Source organism: Phoxinus phoxinus, assembly GCF_949152265.1.
Source record: "Phoxinus phoxinus genome assembly, chromosome: 23".
Taxonomy (NCBI): Eukaryota; Metazoa; Chordata; class Actinopteri; order Cypriniformes; family Leuciscidae; genus Phoxinus; species Phoxinus phoxinus.
The window spans coordinates 15,385,833-15,407,318 of record NC_136898.1 but is presented as its reverse complement, the minus strand read 5'-3'; the positions used below and the strand labels follow the sequence as shown (position 1 = coordinate 15,407,318).

The window sequence follows — 21,486 nt, the reverse complement described above, 5'->3', positions numbered from 1 at the left end:
TTTTGAGGTGCAATACACTTGTGAGTGCATTATTGTAAACGCCATTTTTGCAACTGAGAGTCGAGTCTAAATTATTTTCTGTGGTAATCGACAACTTGTTGTCCATGAAGCTTAAATTGGGAACCTGGAACATTCCCTTATGTTGCTATAGATCAGTGTTATTGTTCATTAAAACTATCAAAAGTCTTTTGTTAATTATAATAAAATGAGAAAATTAGAAATGTTAAAGTACCAAGGCCTGGTTTCACAGACAGGGCTTAAATGAAGCCAGGATTAGGCCTTAGTTTAATTAGGTAATTTCGGTAACATTAATGGTGTGCACCACACAAAACAATGGCTTTGACATAAGATATGTCAGCGAAAGTTGCTTTCAGTGTGGAAATCGAGAACACAAAATATGTCTCATGATAAAAACTATTGCAGCAATTGTGTTTCTTTACTCCGCTAAAAATATTGTTTGACTGTTGTGTGTAGTCTTGATCTTCCTAGTCATAATAGACCCGAGCTATGAGGCACTTTTGAAAAGACGGAGATGGTTTGTGTGGTGGGTTGACCTCGGTGTGAGCGTGTGTAGAAGCGAAGACACGTCCCCTGTGGTGATTTCACAATGATCACGGTTTCCTGCCCTGAGGGCTGCTGTCTCTCTTCCCCTCAGGGGTCTGGTGCAGTCTTTATCTCTCATACTTTGTATCTGTCTCCATGATAGCAGCCATGTCTGCGTTCTATTACATTCCAGAACATCCTGCAGCTCAGACAAACCTATGCAGTGAGTCCCGTTCACACCAAGAACGATAACTATACAGATAAAGAGAACTATATCAGCGTCCACAACAACGGACGATATTATTTTGTTTATTCACACTTTTGTTGCCTGCCACTTTAAATTATCAAGCTATTTAAAGCAGGATGGTTTCTGATTGGCTGTAAATGTTTTTTATTGTTCTCCAAAAAAAAAAAAAAAAAAAAATCTGAAAGTGATTCCAACAATATTTCTCTGGTCTGTCTTAGTTGTGGTGTGGACGCTGCCGTTCTTTTATATTTAGAATTTTTTTTAGAACTATCCATATCATCATAGTTATCGTTCCTAGTGTGAACTGGCCTAAAAGCTTAAAAACAAAGACAGCTATAAAGGAACGTTTGTCTAGAAAACTTTAGCCATTCAGGGTGGTTGTTAGGGTGTTGCTAGGCAGGTCTAAGTAGCTACTTGTTGTTATGGTGTTCCTTGCCTGTTGCTAGGGTGTTCTGAGTGGATGCCAGGGTGCTGATAGGCAGTTCTGTGAGGTGGCTTGTTGCCAGGGTGTTGCTAGGCTGGTCATTGGGGTGTTGTGAATAGATGCTCGTGATAAGGTGTTCTGGATTGATATGGAGTTTGGTTTTGCAGATATATGGACAGACATTAAGAAACGAATGGAGATTAATTGTGTTGTATTTAGACAGTAAGAACAACAGACAGGACATTTTGGCATTTATTTATTTAACAATTTCATTCCATACATGTGAATTAGCCTTAAAATCGAATTTCGAATCAAATGAATACACCAAGGAACACATTTAAAAAAAAAAGAAAAGAAAAAGAAACCAAATGAGGCGTTTTCATTTCAGCTTGCTACAAGAAGCACAAACCCTTCGTGTTCTGAAGCCACTATCATTTCAAGAGCTAGAGAGGCCGATTCGCTTAGAAACCAGGTACTCGATCTACCAGTGCACAGTATGCTACCCACTACATCTGCTTCACTGGCACGCACAATTGTTTTGCAACGTGAGAGGAACGTGGTGAAATTTAAATAGCGTTTGTCTGTTTATTTTTTTACAATTCAACTACAGACGTTTCTGGAACAGCATTGTGGTGTCGTCGGTGCAGGTGCTAAATCTAGCAAGGTCATGTGAAAAACTGTGAAAACACCGTTTCCTTCAAACTATTTGATCTTGACCTACATGTAGTGTGTCCTTCCTATGACAACAGCCCTCTTAGTGTAACACATTACTAGCTAAATTGGTGTGCATCTTTTTCCGGTCTAAATTTCGCAACAGCAACTGGACAGCTTGTTTAAACAATATACAGCTTGTGTGTCATGAATTGGAGATATGTGAAGCAACAAGCATATATACACATGAACAAAGTAAGAGCATCAAATAAACAGTATATGATGTTGTAAATGCAGTACGATTAAGCAAATAGAAATACATTGGTATGAGCAACCTGTATGATATTAGAAAGGAAAATAAAACACTTGATTCATACCTGAGATGCAAATAAAATGCAAATGATTAAAATGATGTAATGTGACATAAACTAACAGTTTTTGATTTACAGTGTTACCGTTGTTTCTCATAAACTTGGGGTTTGTTAAAAGAGACTCTTTGCTAGATGCACAGATGCTTTAATTTCAGTGTATGAAATATAATGAACCTAAACCTTTTTTAGTAAATAAAAAAGGTTGATGAGTGTCAGTGCATTTTACTATTTCCACATATCACTGTGATCATAAATGCTGTATTTTAGATGTTTTTTTCTTCATGGTCTTTAGATTAAAATCTGCGTGCTAATTGGTATAGTCTGTATTTTTATAGTCTGCCAGGAGGAGAAACAAACCAGGTGCATTTTATGTGAACATATGGAACCTTTTTTTTCCTGATCATAATGTTCAGTGACATAACAGTTGTACATGAATTGTTGTCATTTGCAGACTCCAAAAACAAAATACGAGCTCTGTTCCAAAACCTAGTGAACATCCTAACTGTAATGGAACCTCATAAGTGACCAATTTAGAACACTCAACATTGGCAGCAATTCAGTTGATTTTAATAGAGTTTGCAGTTAGCATGCTGCTAAGCTAATGACATGATGCTCTAATAAGGTTTTAGTTATTTAACTACTAAAGGTTTTGGAACAGAACAGTGGTCTGTGTTTTAATAGTCCTTCCACACCAACTACAGTAAATAAACTGGGACTAAAATGGCAAATTGTCACTGATTTACTGAATAAATCCCAGATGTTATCCAAAACTTTAAATCCAAAAGTTTTAGGCCATCGTTTTAGCCATAAGCCATTCCACTGCAATCACTACCTGAACAAAAAAACATCAAACTGGAAATGCATTCTGGTGCATTAAATGTGAATTTGACATGACAATATAACATGCGAAATGTACAAAGGCAAGTTTGAAGGAAAAGAAACAACAAAGTCTTTAATGAGACAAGAACCCGCAAGAGCTGAAGTGACAAAACAACATGAAGCTCCCATCAAACACAAAGGCAATTATGGTGATAAAAGAAGCTGATTTATTAGTTCTTAAAAAGGTTGAGTATGTTCTGTAACGGGTCAAAATCTGAGCAAGTGAATATATTTTCTTGATAATAGCATGTGATTTACTGACCACAAAGGCAGCATTAGGTCAGTGTCACGATCAGACAGACAAGTACCAAACATTGTTAGCGGTTATTATGCCAGACAGACGGCATTGAGCCAATCCACAGAGAGAGAAAGTAGCAAGAAAAGAGAAATAAATGAAAGGTAATCGTGGCTTGAGTAGCATGTCAGCACGTTTCATTTCATAAGGCTTAAATTGATTCTGTGTGCACTGATAAACGGTTTGGCCTTAAGTCGTATGCAATCTGACTGTTGGCTCTGTCAAAGGATACCATATTCCTAGCCATTAATATATTCACACATATTAGGGATACATGTGACAAGACAGTTACATTTGAGTTACATACGTGTATATGGAAGTGATATGTGTCATTGTGGTGCATTAGGACTAAAATGAAAAGATGTTTTCGAGATATTACTATCAAACATGTAAAGCTTGACCATCTATTGGTTTTATAAGCTTCACTGATATCTTTCCTATGTGAGAACGGAGACAGACTGCGAAAGCAATGCCAAGTATGAACAATAATCGTCATCATTTACAGGAAACGAACATCAGGTAAAAGTGTTTTCATTCGACAAATACATAGCTTTGCCATTTTAACAAGTATCCCATTGCTGTCACAATTGCTGTCATACTCATTAAGTGGTTTTCAATTAAGCAAAATTAAATAATTTACAGTCAAAAAAAAAAAAAAAATATTTCAAAAATGTTTCCCCAAAACGTGATACTTATACAGTATATACATGCCTTGAGCTATAGCAAAGGTTGTGAAGTTGTGAATAATCTTTTAATAACAAATAAGATGAAAAAAAAAATGTTTTTTTCCCCCCACCAATATTTAGATCAGCTAATATACAAACTTGATGGAATTAGGGATCCCAAAGTCTAACAACAATTTTCACTAGTTACCACATTTAGCAGATATATTATACAGCCTTAGCAAGGTTGTCTATTCATCGTAGAAATCAACAAAAGAACGGAAAAAAAAGATACTGTTGTTTCAAAAACACTTCCAACCATCAACATAATCCTTGACTTTAGTGTTCTGATGTCTAGTCTGGGAAATGAAAATCAAAGTTAGTTATTTTAACGTCATGATTGTTGCATTAGACCTCATTCATGAGTTGATTTGTGCTTATTTATTTGTTTGGCCTAAACCTCACGCTGTGGAATGAGCAGGTGGGTGACACTTTATGAAAGTTGCATATCAGCAACGTTCTCTTAGCATTGTTAAAACATGTGTAATGTTCAGGTTTGCATACAAAGTTTTTTTGGGGGGGGATCTTTCATGGACTGTATATTGATCTGACCAATGACATGAAGGTTTAAGAGCACTGAAATAGTAGCGCAGTATCACTTTTTGTTTTGTGAGATATCTTGTGTTCGGCACAACGGTTGTGTAAACAGCTGAAGGATGACGCACGGATGTTTCCCGCCTCGACCGTGGATCTGTTGTCATGGGGCGATCAGTGCAGGAATACAGAAGCAAGTGTCATAAGAACCAAGCAGTGGAGATGCATCATCATACTACACAAACACACACAACTGGGCTTCTTCTTTCTTTCTTTGCCTGGTTGCTAATTCACTAACCCGCTATGGTTTATTTGGTAACCAGGGCTGGTTAACCTAACTGCTTATCCTAATTTTTTTAAAACACAAGGTGATTTTCGCTGGAACACACTGAGACCTTCTGTGGAGCTATTCATTTACGTACCAATATCTACAGTTCAAGTACAAAATACTGATTTTAGCCATAGTGTGAGCTGTCAGTTTCACATCATGGAATGGTCTTTTGGAGAATGGAGCGTCTCTACGTACCGATAACATTATTAACACCTAAAAATCTGTAGAATAAAAAGGGAACCTCCCTCACTTCAAGTCTGAGTATATTTTTTACTACTGTACATCTTTTTTCTTTTTTGGGAGAAACAGCACAATAAATGGATTCAGCATGAATCACAACCAAAACAAAGTAGAAATTAATTAAAACAATAGCAGACCACAAAACATTTTTAAAAATCATAACGCTGAAGATAAAAGCAAGCAACCAATCAGAGGCCTGACAAACGAAGGCATTGACTGAAATTCAGCGGACATCTGTATATTTAGGCACTGTGAGAAGATGAAGGGCGAGTCCTTACTGAAAGATGGCTGCAGACAATTTTCTTTTTTTCATATTTGGGGATTGAGACATTTTTGGACTACTCTGGGGTGTTTTACAGCTATATAATGATTACAAAAGGTGACATCTTCAGCAAATAAGTTGCTTGTAAAAAAGTAGCAGATGAGCTGTTATCGAAAAAGGCAAAAGAAAACCAAACAAATGAAAAAACAAAACAAAACAAAACAACAACTAACAGAATGGAAAGGAAGTGTGAGAAGAAGCTTCCGCTGCTGTCTGAAGAAGTTCCTACACTGTGCAGGGAAGGAGGGAAGGAATGAGAGGAGAGAGAGGAGCGCAGTGCCACTTGCAGTCTAAATGAAATACTCTTTCTTTTCTTCTGCGTGTGCGTGGTTGCCGTCGGCATTGATGATGGCTGTGTCTGCGTCCGGGGCGTCATCCGCTCCTTTGGCCTCGTTTGTCAAATACGTGCCTGAAACACACACACAAGTTCTTGATTTAAAAAACAATGTGATTTTCAAAAACTTAAAAATGGCAAGTTTATGTAGGACAAATAGATTACACTTTATTTGAAGGTGTCCGTGTTAAAGAGTAATTATATATTTATGTGAGTAATAATAATTTACTACTGTATGTGTACTTATACTAGGGTTAGGGTTAGTTGCATGTAATTATGCATAATTTATATTTATTACTACATTAGCTACATCATGTAACAAGAACTGTAAAATAAAGTGTCACAGAAAAACACTATTATAAGAAGGGATATTAAGTATTTCAAGTAACTTGAATCTCACTATATATGCACTGGTGTCCTAAAGTCTGAGACTACTTGTGACAATGCTAATAATTTTTATGCACTACTGGTAAAAAGTCAATTAAGATATTATTGTGAAATATAATTTAAAAATAATATTGAAAACAATAAGCTAAAGTAAAAATGTAAAAAAGCCATTACTTCAGTGTAGGATATATATACTGTATATATATATGCTTCACTTTTTCCACATTTTGTTATGTTACAGCCTTATTTCAAAATTCTACAAACAATACCCCATAATGACAATGTGAAAGAAGTTTGTTTGAAATCGAAAAATGTTGATTAGACATGATTTGGAAAGGCGCACACACCCGTCTATATAAGGTCCTACAGTTAACAGTGCATGTCAGAGCACAAACCAAGCCATGAAGTCCAAGGGATTGTCTGCAGACCTCTGAGACAGGCTTGTATCGAGGCACAGATCTGGGAAAGGGTACAGAACAATTTCTGCAGCATTAAAGGACCCAATGACCACAGTGACCTCCTTCATCCGTAAATGGAAGACGTTTAGAACCACCAGGACACTTCTTAAAGCTGACCGCCTGCCCAAACTGAGCAATCGGGGGAGAAGGGCCTTAGTCAGGAAGGTGACCAAGAACCCGATGGTCACTCTTACAGAGCTTCAGCGTTTCTCTTTGGAGAGAGGAGAACCTTCCAGAAGAACAACCATCTTTACAGCACTCCACCAACCAGGCCTGTATGGTAGAGTGGCCAGACAGAAGCCACTCCTCAGTGAAAAGCACATGACAGCCCACCTGGAGTTTGCCAAAAGGCACATGAAGGACTCTCAGACCATGAGAAACAAAAAATTCTCTGGTCTGATGAAACAAAGATGGAACTCTTTGGCCTGAATGGCAAGCGTCGTGTCTGGAGGAAACCAGGCACCGCTCATCACCTGGCCAATACCATCCCTGCAGTGAAGCATGGTGGTGGCAGCATCATACTGTGGGGATATTTTTCAGCGCCAGGGACTGGGAGAAGATGAATGCAGCAATGTACAGAGACATCCTTGATGAAAACCTGCCCCTGAGCACTCTGGACCTCAGACTGGGGCGACGGTTCATCTTCCAACAGGACAACGACCCTAAGCACACAGCCAAGATAACAAAGGAGTGGCTATGGGACAACTCTGTGAATGTCCTTGAGTGGCCCAGCCAGTGCCCAGACTTGAACCCGATGGAACATCTCTGGAGAGATCTGAAAATGGCTGTGCACCGAAGCTCCCCATCCAACTTGATGGAGCTTCAGAGGTCCTGCTAAGAAGAATGTGAGAAACTGTCCAAAAATAGGTGCGCCAAGCTTGTAGCATCATACTCAAAAAGACTTGAGGCTGTAATTGGTGCCAAATGTGCTTCAAAGTATTGGGCAAAAGAGGTAAATACATGTACATGAGATTTGTCTTTTCTTTTTCATTTTTAATAAATTTGCAAAGATTTCAAACAAACTTCTTTCACAATGTCATTATGCTGTAACATAACAAAATGTGAAAAAAAGTGAAGCGCTGTGAATCCTTTCCGGATGCACTGTATGTAGGAGAAACGTAAGCTTAGCTGAGAGTAGACGCCTCTCACGGGCAACCAACTCAAGCTTCTCTGACATTTCTCTTTAAAAATTCTCATTTTAGACTTCTAATCCGTGCTGACAACGGTGTTCTGTTTTGTTTGCTATCCTCTGTGCTTCCGTGTTTATCAATACATCATGCGTCGGGTCAGAGTTCACTCTTCGGCCGGAACTTGACTCGTGTACAGAAGCCAGATTCTAGTTTATAAAGTTATAAATATGGACATTTTTCTTACAAAATAAATTGCTTCGCTTATTCAGAAGGCCTTTAATAACCCCCTGGAGCAGTATGTATTACTTTTATGATGGATGGATGCACTTTTTTGGGCTTGAGGGTGAGTCAATTATGGGATATCTTTTTTTATTTGGGTGAACTAACCCTTTAATTTTACATTTCCTTTATTTTAAACGATTCCAATGCATTAAAACTTGTTTATTTACAGGTTTTGAATCACAGGTGGTCTCAGACATTTGAAGCCCACTGTAGATGATGCATTTTTGAGTATCACTGTATCTAGATTTTACAGACAGTAAAGGAGAATCGTACCTTTATGCCGTGCCAGGTAGCGTCCCAATACAATAATTAAGCACAAAGTTGCGAAAACGACAACAGCGACTACTCCTCCGATTAGAGCGTGATCTGGCACGTTTTTCTGGGCATTAGGATCTGTAAGAGAGAGAGAGAGGAGAAGAAAGCATTGTTGGTAACCTTTCTCATTTAGTCATACTTTTAACTTTCAAAATATCAGAAGGTTGACAACAGATAGTTTGGACTAAAGCTTCAGCCCTCTCCTGTCTGCTCAAGGAGTTTAAAGTCTCTGAACCGACAGATCGAGCCATATGGGGGTTGGACAGGGTTTTATGCATGCACAGAATGAAAGTAAAGAGGAAGACATGAGCCATAACAAACACAGTGTTTTCCAGTCTGTCATCAGCTGCTCGTAACTAACAAAAAAGCACTAAATGCTCAAAAGTCCTTTCAAAAGGGGTCACTGATGCTCCAGGAGCAAATCTCCCAGTGGATGTCTTCCCAGAAGTGATTTTAGTGTGAAGAATATTTTAGTAGTATAAATAACCCTTTTCCACTATATTAGAACTTCTTGTTCATCGAGAAGTTTCCATGGATGTTAAAGGGTAAAAACCATCAATGCAAAATAAAGCACCTTCTTTGTTAAGGGTGTAGTGTAAAGTGTAGTGTAGTTGTAGAAGACAAGACCTGCTGTTCAAATTGTGGGCGACTTCCTTTCATCCCGATCAGAAAACGTTCTCGTACCTCGAGCGTATTGTTCATTTAAAAGATGGGCCCGTCTCCTTTCTCTCTGTGAGCTGTGGTTCTTTATTATTTCCCCGCTTAGTGCCATTTGGAGTGGTATATTATAATTGACAGCATGCGTTGCATCTGCCCCAGCGTGTGCGTTTAATCCGGGCTGTGCTTTGTGCTGCGGGAGCTTTCTAATCACTGCCTGCAATTACTGTATCAGCCGCACAAAGCCGGGATAAACTCAGGGCCAGAGAGCCATTCAAACAGTCCATTTCAGTAATGGAGAATCCCACCTCGGATCGACATCGGCTGGGCGCGCCGACGCCATCCCTCTGATTGACATCTCACAGTCTCTCTCTTTCTCTCTCTCAATAATAGCATTTCTTCTCTTTGTTGTGTTTACAAGAGGAGTATAAAACCTACAAGCTGCATCTGACTTCCCCGTGACAATCAATCACAATAAAAACACAAAATATGTGCAGATCTCAATCACCCTTTTAGCGGCTCGCTGAAATATGAAATGTGGAGCGGCTACTCGTATCTGACAGCACATGTTTCTGAATTTCCAACAGTGAAAGGCTGTGGTATTAAACTCTCTCAATTTTTATGACATCAATAAATCAAACTTAAGTCCCAAAAAGTATTTCACCCCAGGTGCGTGTGACTTCAGCGTTCGGCTATCAAACGGACTCAGCTTTTTACTCTTTTTCGACCAAAATGGTAGAGTTCTCTCACCGAGACAGAAATCGCTAACACCTGTCTAACTAGGAGAAAAGTAACAAAGTAACAAAACAAATGCTTGGTATTGCCATTCTAAATCTCTGTACTGGTATGTGTTCAGACACTTTTGTCCCTGAACATTAGAGTGTGAATCTCAAGTACATCTCTTGGTGTTGTGATAATTAGCCCTTCTCTGTCCTCGCTCTATTTTTATCAACGCGCAGCGCAGTGGGGTTGCCATGCTGAGTGCTGTCCTAGGGCGAGTCCATTGACACTGTGAGAGGCCTGGTAATCTCGAACTATGCTATTACAATAAGCTTTCATTAGTTAACATTAACTACATTAGTTAACTAATAATGAACTGCACTTCCACAGCATGTATTAATCTGTGTTGATGTTAATTTCATAATTTACTAATACATAATTAAACAATCGAATAATGAACGATTGTATTTTTTATTAACTAACGTTAACAAAGGTTAACAAATGTATTGCTCATGGTTAGTTCATGATAGTTAATACATTTAAACCTTATTGTAAAGTGTTACCGGTAACACTTTACAATAAGGTTCATTAGTTAAGGCGAGACACGGCAGGCAAAAACATAGTTTTTTTTTCACGGTCAATTTTGAGATTTTGGGATATTTGTCTTCAATAACATGTCTTCTTTCAGACTTGTGGTGAAAAAAAGTCCAAAATACGCATTTAGGTCTTTGTTTTACTACACTTTGTCTATTTGCGTCTGTAGATTTCTCCGAAATTCAACAAAAGTTGGCGTTCTTAATCAATGCACTGCTCCGCAATCTCTGTCTGCTTCCTTTAATCTCACACACCGTTAAAAAGCGCTCTCTCTCCTTTACAATGCTGTCGGATCCAAATATGGTAATTTCCTTTTAATCAGCAACCAATCGTGAAAGTATAATGGGCATTTAACCATAGATATTATATAGAGACTAGATGCTCTATTGGCCGCTGGGCACTGAGAAATACGGCCGCCATCTTAAACCGGTCGTACTCCTAGTTTCGTTGCTTAGCAGCAGTTAGATTCCAGAGCACTGTGAAGCATTTTCCTGTTCTAATCGGCGGACCATCGCAAATAGGGCCCGGGATTACTTTTCACAAGTAAATTTTAACATTACTATTGTTTGTATTTTGTGAATAGAATATTTCCAGATAATAGAGAAGGAGCAAGGATCTTTGATATTACTGTACTGAAATCGTAGCCAGCTAACGTTAGCTATAGGCTATGTTTACTGCATCACTCGGCATGGAAAGGTTGGGTAAAGTAATAATTACAAGAGCTTCACGGTTATCAGATACAAGCATTCAACGGCCCTGTAGTATAAACATATATAAATATAGGTTATTTGTGTTTGCGCACGTGATGTCACGAAGCAATGTAATAACGTTACCTGTGTAATACACACATGACGGCGATGCGCAAATCGAGTGTGTGTGTGTGAGAGAGAGAGAGAGAGTGAGATTTGATGAGATATTGTGTCAGTAAATAGTTGTTTCCACAAAAAAATTATGATTTTTTACATTACAAATCTTTAAATGCCTTTTTCTCAAAATGAGTTTTTTTTGTCATCCTCCAGTATAAACACCTTAGCCTATGTAGCACCGATGTACACCAAACTCTTCAGTTATACACTTAGCAGTATTCTGAAGATATGTTCAGAGGGAATTGTTAATAAAATATTCCTGGCCTGATTTATGTGACATTTTAATAAAAAAAATATGGCGAAAATCGATTTTTAAGGCTATGGACAGTATATTTTGATTTCCTAGGTAATGAAAGCATATATCCTGAAATCCCTCTGAACATCTTCTTTCATCTTGTGTGTAATCAAAATGAAAAAAATAATTTTGAACCTGGCTTTATCATATGTTCAGATCTATACCGAAAATATATGCAAAATTGCGCATATTTAATGAGAAAGTGCCTAATTTGCATAATTACACATACAAATTTCAAAAACTTGTAATACATTTTTTTATGAACTTGTGTAAGTAATCAACTGAGGAAGTTTCATGGTGATATCTATTATTTTAAAATTGTACCCTAACCATGTGCAATACATTTGTTACTGTATTTGTTCATCTTTGTTAACATTAGTTAATAGAAATACAGCTGTTAATTGTTTGTTCATGTTAGTTTGCAGTGCATTAACTAATGTTAACAAGATTTTAATAAAGTATTATTATATGTTGAAATTAACATGAACAAAGATTAATAAATGCAGTATACGTGCAGTTCATTATTAGTTAATGTTAACTAATGTAGTTAACTAATGTTAACTAACGAACCTTATTGTAAAGTGTTACCGTGTTACCTTAACTATTAAGGATAATTTCTACAGAGAGTTACATAGTTCATCTCATTAGTCAATAACTTTCTAACAATGACTTTCTTTAGAAAAAAATGTATGGGGTGTAAATCATATTTATGATAAAGTGAAGGTATACTTGTAAGAAAACCACCAAATTTAAATTGTATACATTTTACCCCTCATCTAATTTGAAGAAAACCCCATATTTTTATTAAGTCATGTAAACGCAATTATAAAAAGGCATTTTTATTCAACAAGGGTCAAAAATATGAGAAAATGTTTTTTATAGAAGTATGTACAATTAAATCTGTTGTATACGTACTTTCCCTACTCATCTTTTGTTTTTACTTCCTTCAGTTCATGCTTTATACTCCTCAATCCCCTTATTAGACCTTATTACTCAGACCCTGCTCTTCTTTTTATGCCAGTTTCTCATTTTCTTTCCTTGTGCACACAAAGTTAACTCCTCAGAGTGTTTGTCCATAGACATGCACAACATAGCGAGATCCACCAGCAGAGAAGTGATATGTTTCCTCTCCCCCAGCACACATTATCTTTTAATAAGGCCTGCGACAGTCCTTCCCTTATGATTTAATATTGAAGCACTGCACCCACATTCCTATTTTAATATTCACAATTCCTTTGCCTGGGCCCTGCATTGTGTGGCTCTGGCAAATGTAACAAATTAACGGCAGTTAAAGCAACCACACCGCTCTGATGTTGTGGGATATAAACTCACCAGCGGCACATCTAAGAAGAGGCTTTCAATCCGGCTGTGGCTAAACAACGCTGAGAACGGCAACAGCACCCGGTGCGTGAACCCCTGCGGTCACATGAATTCTTAAAGAAACCCGTTTCAGAGGAAAAACATGCAGGAAGCACTCTTTTAACAAACCCACGTGGTAGGGGGTTACGAAGAGGCCTCGGGGGGCAGGAGCAGCACGGGCGGCCATGTTGCGCTCTTGTCGGGATGACATTTCAAGGTGAGCATTACCATTAACTCCACATGCTAATTCGGGAGCTGGCACATGCTGTCTAGGAGATTATTGTTACGGTAATCTTGATATTTGTATAAATGCCTTAAAGGGCGACGGTGAGTGTGGGCTGGGTGTAAATGGATGTAGGAAAGCGAACGTCAACGCTTCGGTGATCTTCTTTACATCGGTGGGCTATTGAAGGACAGTGACAGAGAAAGTGCTGAACTGGAAAGCTTCACCTTCATGGTACAATCGAACACTGGAAATTAACATTTACAGGGCGACTGCTGATGTGCTTCCAAATTGAAAGGTGCAGAAAGATGGTTGGCCTGCCGAAAGAATTGTAACATATCAAAACACCGCCCTCATTCAAAGCACGAGTCTATGCGGAAAGCAAATTGAACGGAAACCTCCCAATAAATCACCTAATATGAAAATCCAGCACAAGCTATTCAATGGCATTTATGATTTGATTGCTGTATGCATGATTTGCTCTGACTCTTGGATTCAAATGTTCCACCACAATCAACCAGAAGCAAACCAAATTACGCATAAATTGTAAAATGCAGTGGAATGGAAAGATGGCGTTATTAACCAAATTATGAGTTTAAGTGTGAGCTCATTAGACTTGATTAGAAACTCGGTTGGATATTAAGCTGTTTACAATGAGATACATCAACATTAGTCCTCGGTGTCTGAGAACATCTGCAAACTTCCACATTTAAATGGATTATTTACAAATATAAGGCTCAGAAAAAGGTTTACTTATTTTGCTAAAACATATTTTAGATTTTTTATTTTTTATATGCAAATGTTAAGTTTTATACAGTATATATTAAAAGGTGATGTACTACATTTTTGTTACATACTTTTGTCCTATATTTAATTTGAAAGGTGCTGTATTCTAAAGGATAAACATACAATAATCTGTTTTCATATATTTAGGAAAAATGCTAAAAACAATGCTACAGCCAGTTATGCTACTTTGCAATGTGCGTTCCTTGACAGAATGTTTGTATTTGTTTTGGTCTGTGTGATCTAGCACACTGCCAATTTACCCAACAGTATTTCGACACCCCGGGTTGCCAGTTGGCGTAAAACACAGTGTATTGTAGCCAGGGAAGCCAGCAAACAAACTAGGTCAGAGATCGCAGAATCTACCTGACTAAAAAGCCTTGTCATCCATCCAAAAAGCTCAATGACCAGAGGCATATTAAAACACGGATAAATCAACTCATCAACTGACCATGTAAGTCTCCTCGGCTTTTATTTGTCAATTGCACTCGCTCCTTTTGCGTGTTCTCAATCTGGCAACCCGCGTGAGTAATGAGTCGGAGGGGGGATGGGGGGATATTTTGTTTTCTCTCCAATATTTAGAATTTGAACTGCAGTATCGATTTCAACCGCTAGCTGTCAATATTACATACTGCACCTTTAATATGCAGTGATGACTAAGACATTTATTAGTCTGTTTAAAAAAACAAAGGCAAACAGAGACGGGAAAGTAACAGTGATTATTTTTGCAATACCATTTGGTGATGCCATTGGCACAGAAATGCATATAAAAAAATAAAAAATAGCATGTAAAATAAATGTAAATAAACATTTAAATTTGGAGGTTTGCATGTTCTATCAGAAGCAGAGGATCATTGTTGACATATCTCATGGTAAACGTACTGTACTGTATATGATTTGAATAGGTGGTTTGCTTGTTCTGTGGGTAAAACACATTTTTATCCATTTATGAACACTCAAAAAGCTACATGAGCTGAAAAACTGCCGTTGAGATGAATGATAATGCTAATGGTTGGCTTTCTCTAGGTATTATAGACCTTCTTGGGACCCACAAGCCCTAGAAACAGGTCAATAAAACATCCTATAAGTATTTCATGAGAATTTTACAGTCTCTTAAACAATCTAAAAGCATAGCTTTGGCTGATTTCCCAGTTAATGGACATAGTGTCTTTTTCGTCTGGGAGGGCAAATGTATAAATATATATATATTCTGCCTCAGACTTAAAGATCCTATAGTTCTTGTTCTCTTCCTGCATGCACAGGCTCACTTCTCTTCATAACACTTTGGCACCCAGCCAATTAAATCATATTGGAGGTCTCTGACTAAATAAATAAAGATGAATAATGGCTTAATGCACTGTTTAATATAACTATTCCCCAATTTCTGCTGAGATAGAACATTTGACAATTGTTTCTAATGGAAAATTGTTACCAGGAAGAAATGGAGGCTGTTGTATTCGAGTTGTGGCCCTCATGGGGGACCAATCTAGGAAATAAACGTTAAACATTAAACATCCAAATCTACCATTCCATCCATTCTCCATCCACACAGAAAGGGGAAAAAAAGGCTAAATGCTCGTTGTCCATCTTTCACATCCCTTTGCCCAGCACAGCAGCCTCTTAAATGACCCGTGAATCTTTAGAGGGCTGATTTACATACCGGATGCTCTTGAGAGTTGATCTAAAGCCAAATGGGGGCAAAGGTGACCGCTGAGTTGGTCAGCACGGTTTAATTAGATTTTCAAAACAAATTACAGCTTCTAATTGTGCTTGAAAAAGTGAGTCTGGAGAGACACAATGATTGAACCCAAATAGGGTGAAAAAGAAAACAAATACAGGTGTTCTCCACCGAGAGGCACGAGCAGGCAAGATACTGAATGATTTGGAGACTTTACACTGTAACGTTCATAATTAGGCTGTCATGCTTCAAACTTGATCTGCAGTGAATGCTGGGAAATGGCGAGAGTGGTTATTTCGGCAAATTAAAGCAGCTCAAGGCTTCCAGAGGATTACTTAAAGTGTCTCCTTTCCACGGAAACTAAATGAATGAAGAGAGTCTTATTCGTAATTCATATTCGGTGGCAGAGTTTAATGATTTTTCTTTTTTCCTTTCCTGTTATATTTTAAATTGTTACCATAAGTCTTCCCTCGACATGACTTAATGTGACAGATCATCAATAACCGTGCTGCGTGACCGAGGAAAAAGACCTTTGCATTACATTTTAATTCCTCCTGTGTTGTGTCATTTTCAGAAAGGAGAGAAAGGAGGGCGCTCAGGACTCCAGTCTCAATATTTAACTGACCCTCCAGGGACACGGCAGCTGAAACTGCTGAAACTTTGACTTATCCATTTAAACAGAGCCGGGTTCTTTTTTTTCTTTTTTTGCTGGTGTTCTCTGGCAGCCCCTCTGAGGAAAAGCTTTTCCATCCTGGAACACACCTTTCTTGGAGTTCAAATCAATAATTCTAAGATGTTCATTGATATGAAGTTCAAAATCATTTTAATCCTTCTATTGAGAATAAGCAGCAGGATGAATGATTTCCAAGATGAAATCCTCACTTCTAAAACCCTATTCGGGATTCGTTTTCTGGATATATGTCTCTAAAGTAATTGTCTGTAATGATTATCGTCAATTGAGACAGAATAAGTAATGTATGTGAAACTGCAGAGATGGATTGTACCCAGGAGCACTGCAAATATTATAACGCTTTTAGATATTTCAAAGTGTGCCTCCTAGTATATTTTAAGAGTTTTGGTGCTGTGCCAAGAAAGAAAATTGCAGCCGCCTACAATTTAAAGACTTTGAGACCAAGCAAAGCCTTTGTGAAAGTGGTAAGTGGTTTACTATTAGCGGTCACTTACCTGCTATTTAGCAAGGACAAATGTTAAGTCACCTAATTAATATTCATGAGCCAAGCTGATAAGGTTTATAATGTGTCCCTCCTACATTTCAGATTGTTGCTGCATCCCTGGGTGTGTACGCTTTGCCATCACACATAACGGTTTACACAATCATAAAATTATTTTGTTGTGCTAATTGTTACGGGAACATATTTGATATTGTCTGGCAAAACGCATTCAAATTTCGGAATTTTTTCCGAAAAAAAAAAAAAATCGTTAATTTTTTGTTAAGAAAAAACATACTGTAATTTCTCTCCATACTTTACTTCAATCAAAATTACAGGCTTGTGCACTTTTTTGCTTTTTGCTAACCAAACGAGAACACAATCCTTTCAATCTCTTATACATGGGATGTCAAACGCATTAAGGAACAATATAAAAAAAATCCCCTTAGTTCTCTCAATTCAAACTGTATTAGGTTTAAGGTTGTATGCCATGCGACATTTTTACTGGCACGGTCTATAAAAAGTCTTGAAAGTCATCAGGGCTCCGTAATTTTAATCGTGCTGAATCGTGATAACTCGATTCACACATACGCAGCTCCAAGTGTTCACATGACTTGAAGAAATAACTCGAGAATCTAAAACATGGCTCTAGACTTCTCATAAAGCACTAATTGGATGAACAAAGCTTTCCAAGGCGGCATGCACCGCTTGCAGACCAGGAACAAAGTGTTAGAACTTGCAAATGATTCTCTGAGGATTGCTCATTTGTTTGCTTCTTACTGGGACTACAGCCCATGAACGAGGCAGTATCCAGGCCACAACTGACAGGCCCACGTCGGCCCATTATGCTCCTGCGGTGTGGCAATGTTGAGTAATTGCTAGTCTTCTGGTCAACGCTTCAAGAAACATATGTTCCACTCCACACTGAGAGACTCCTTGCAGGAGGCTAGTCGTTTCCATGTATAACGTGCCTCTTTTGACAAAGGGTCTAGGAGGAATCCACAGTAACCTACAGCGGAAATAATAGGACATAATTCGAAATAATTGGTTTTTTTTTTCAAGCCAACATATTTCAAAGCTTCAAAAACTTCAGTACTTCCACGATAGACCCTTCTCTGTTTATGTCCTGGAGTTAAATCCAATTAAGCCGGATAATTCTTGGCAGACGCTGGACAAGTTTAAAAAGTTTTGTAATAATTTTGCAAAACTGCTGCGCTTTGTTGTCCTCCCTTTCATTTCTGGCCTTGGCTAATGAACCTAAACCCAGACCCTCCCTAAAACAGATAAATTTCTGCACTTCCCTCTCCCTGTCCAAAGACAAAAGGCATGACCAATCATTATCCCTGTAAAAGTGTCTCAGTGGGACAATAATAACGCAGGGGTCTACGGCAGGGCGCTTTCATGCTGATTATGAAAAGTGAGCTGTAAATATTTTAAAATTCTCAGCATCCCCAGTACTTTATTCAACCTTTCAGCTTCATAAGGTCAGAGCTAATTTGCAAGCCATAAAAACGCATTTGGCAGATTTAACAGGGACGGGAGGCGCACTGATGGCATCGTCAGGGCCCTGTGTTTCTTTGAGGAAGAGTTATTATTCCCATTAAGCCCGGCAGAACGATGAGGCCAGAATATTCGCCGCTGGTACGCCCCCATTGATCGCAGGCAGGAGAATGAGCTGCTAATGCATTTAGAGAAATAAGATCTGTTAACACTGCAGACGTTCAGCATTACAAGCTCAGAGAAAAATTCGCTTCGACGGAAGGCATACGTATGCGTGGTATTTTTTCACAAATAGCTGATTCCATTCTGGTCGACTCTGGTTGTAAACACGATGCAGTTAAAGGATAATTCCATCATAACCTGGCATGTCCTTAGGAACAGTCAGCCTGCTGATAACATACAGATGCAGGATCAACTTTAATCTTCTACAAAATCCCATGTTTAGTTCAAGTAATCCTCAAATTTAACCAAGTAAGCCACTTTGAAGAATGGAACGGTGATGCTATCGTGATATAATACAAACACAGCCATTTTGTTTTTGTGCAAAAACTTTCCTCAAAGTTGCACCAACAGGGCTGTACCCCTCACAAGTGACACAAAAATAGGTAGACATTCAAACGACCCTTTGGAGAGTCCACGGGGATTGAGGAATTTTGTATTTTCGCCTTATAAATCACACTGTCTATATTTAGCTGAAGCATTCATAAACAAGAAACAAAACAGACCCCTGATACCCCTGAGACCGGACATTCATGGCTAGGATCTACAGAACACTTATGTCACATGGTATATGCCTCCAGGCTTGCTGTCTAGGTACTTAACTGATGGGAACCGTTGTCCAGATCCTATAAAGATGCATAAACTGGGTAGAGGATAGTTAAGGTGACCATTTACTCACCCCCAAAACTTGTCCCAAACCCATATGCTGTTTGACATTGTGATATACGACATGTAAGAACCAGTGGCAAGGCCCAAAACTCGCATCTGCGACTAAAAATAGATGTGTGCAAACTGTAAAATGTATTTAGGAGCATGTGTGCAAAAGTCCCCGCAGGTCATAAAAAAAGTCTTAAATATCTTAAATGGTATATCAAACGTCTGAATTATTATTTTAAGAGGGCTTAAATTTGGGAATGAAAAAACGTGAATCATGATACGGCCTAATGTGATTAAACTTCAAAAGGCTATGATTCCATCAAATAAATGCGTGCAGTAGCACTGTATGTTCAAATCAAAATGCATTCTACAGTCTTGTGGTTTAGAGCAGCTAAAAGCAATTAATACCACGCGTTTACGCCAATAGATTGCTTGAGATCTACTGCTGATGAATTACGACAATGTTTACATTATGGCGTTTGTATGATATTATGTGGTAGATACAGTAGCTGTAAGAGAGCATATTTTATCTTTTTGATTGAGCAGCCAGCAAACATTATTTAACATATTATTCAATATACTGTATATATTTTACTAGTATTGTACTAGTATCTGTTTATAACAGTTATTCTATTTGTTTGTTTTTTATTCGTTTTTAATTGCTCTCCTAAATGTTTCAACTTTTCACATGTGCTTCTTGGGGAAAAAGTAAGCATCAAGCCCTGATTGGTATTTTGCATTACCAAGGTGAAACCAGGCTTAGATGCACTGGAGTCTAAACAACTTTTTAAGAGCTTCAGCAAAGGGGAATTTCTGTAAAGATTCTTAAATTCTCCTTTTGTGTTCAATGGAAAAAAAAAAATAACAGCATACATGTGTGAAACGACACTAGCGTGAATAAACAATGATGCATTTTGTATTGTTTTGTTGATTCATACCTTTAATAAGATGGGTTGAAAAAAAAGATAAAGACACATAAAGGGCTCAAACTGTCACAGTTTGAACACAAGTGAATGGTGAATGGATGAACTAAGCGAGGACACACAAAGTGACTGCAGGGTACAAAAACACTTCTCTCCAGATGTCCTTGGAGCTGCAGACTCGAGTCAGAGGAAACCAGCTTGGGGAGAAGAAAGAGAGACATAGGGATGGAGAGGAAAGTGCGTGAGGAGGACGAGGAGGAAGGGCAGTGGGGTTGTACAGTACCTCTGTTATCGGTGACGGCAGCATTGAGATTCTTGGAGTCTAAGGGACCTGTAGTGTCTGGGAGGGTGGGTGCAGGGGAGGTTGTGGATGGTGACGGTGTGGTGGGGACATCTGTCATACACGCAACACAGAACAATGACAACACACATGTAAACAGAAAGGGACGGACAAAAGACAAAACAACAATGACAAGGGGGAAGAAAACATTACCATAACAATGGAACAAATGAAACAATAGTTGTATGCTGACACAATGCAAATAAAAACTGAATGGGTTTAATTTAACAATGCACACATGAATAAACTATTGAAAAAACAGCATGTACAGAACACCTGACATTCCAGAAATGTATGTCTTTATTTATGATGTTTATGGATAATGGGTTTGGTTTGTGTATAATATATCAAGCCATTCTAGATGATAGCAAAATGACAGTTTTGCCCACAAAAATGGTAGAAAAGAGAAAAGCATCAATATTTGATGTAATATCAAAAGCGGTCTGCACGGCTGAAATGATGGATAAAATGTAAAGAACAATCACCGTAAGCCTTTTGTTCCTAATAATATATCCTTATATCATCTTTAAAAATGCAATAGAGCATATGCTATTAAATCTGTCTGTATGCTATATCTATTCTAAGTAAAGGGGAAAATGCTAAATGCAAAAGAAAAGTTCACACATAATCTTATATAATTAAAGGTGCAGTTAAATATGAGTGATTTATGCTTTTAAAACAGCAGGTATCATTTAAGCCTCTTGAATGTGACTGGTTCAACAAACAGAGTAATGCTGGCAGACGTTTTGCATGCATAAAGCATATTTAGTGCAGTGATAAGGACAGGAGAGGAGTTTTGGGCTCAAGTTGATAAGCCAAATCACCAGTCTGCCTTCATAGTAATGGACTCAAGCAGACAAGCAGAGTAATCGAACTGATACAGTAGCTCAGAATTGCACAGCAGCCACCAGCTCTGGCTAACTATAAATTAGTGCACAGGTTCCAGGGCAGACATTAGTAAACAGCAGCTCATGGCTAGACTTGTGCATTCTCGGAGGAAAATGTAAGTGATGTTGAGCCATGTGAAACTCAAGGCAT

General features: G+C 38.2%; 1 protein-coding gene across 21 annotated transcripts in view; it reads right to left on the bottom strand.

The window, feature by feature from the left end:
* Positions 1-1,317: 1,317 nt before the first annotated feature.
* Positions 1,318-21,486, bottom strand: part of cadm2a (cell adhesion molecule 2a) — a 378,094-nt gene continuing 357,925 nt past the window's right edge. For 14 of the 21 annotated variants that reach the window (XM_079598779.1, XM_079598781.1, XM_079598783.1 and 11 more), the window contains 3 exons: positions 20,392-20,502; positions 8,424-8,543; positions 1,319-5,968 (listed from right to left, as the gene is read on the bottom strand). In XM_079598779.1, the coding sequence (XP_079454905.1) occupies positions 5,850-5,968; positions 8,424-8,543; positions 20,392-20,502 (350 nt within the window). In that variant the 3' untranslated portion in view covers positions 1,319-5,849. Of the gene's footprint in view, positions 5,969-8,423; positions 8,544-20,391; positions 20,503-21,486 lie in introns of all 21 variants that reach the window. The other 7 variants (XM_079598777.1, XM_079598763.1, XM_079598774.1 and 4 more) reach the window with 3 other exon arrangements.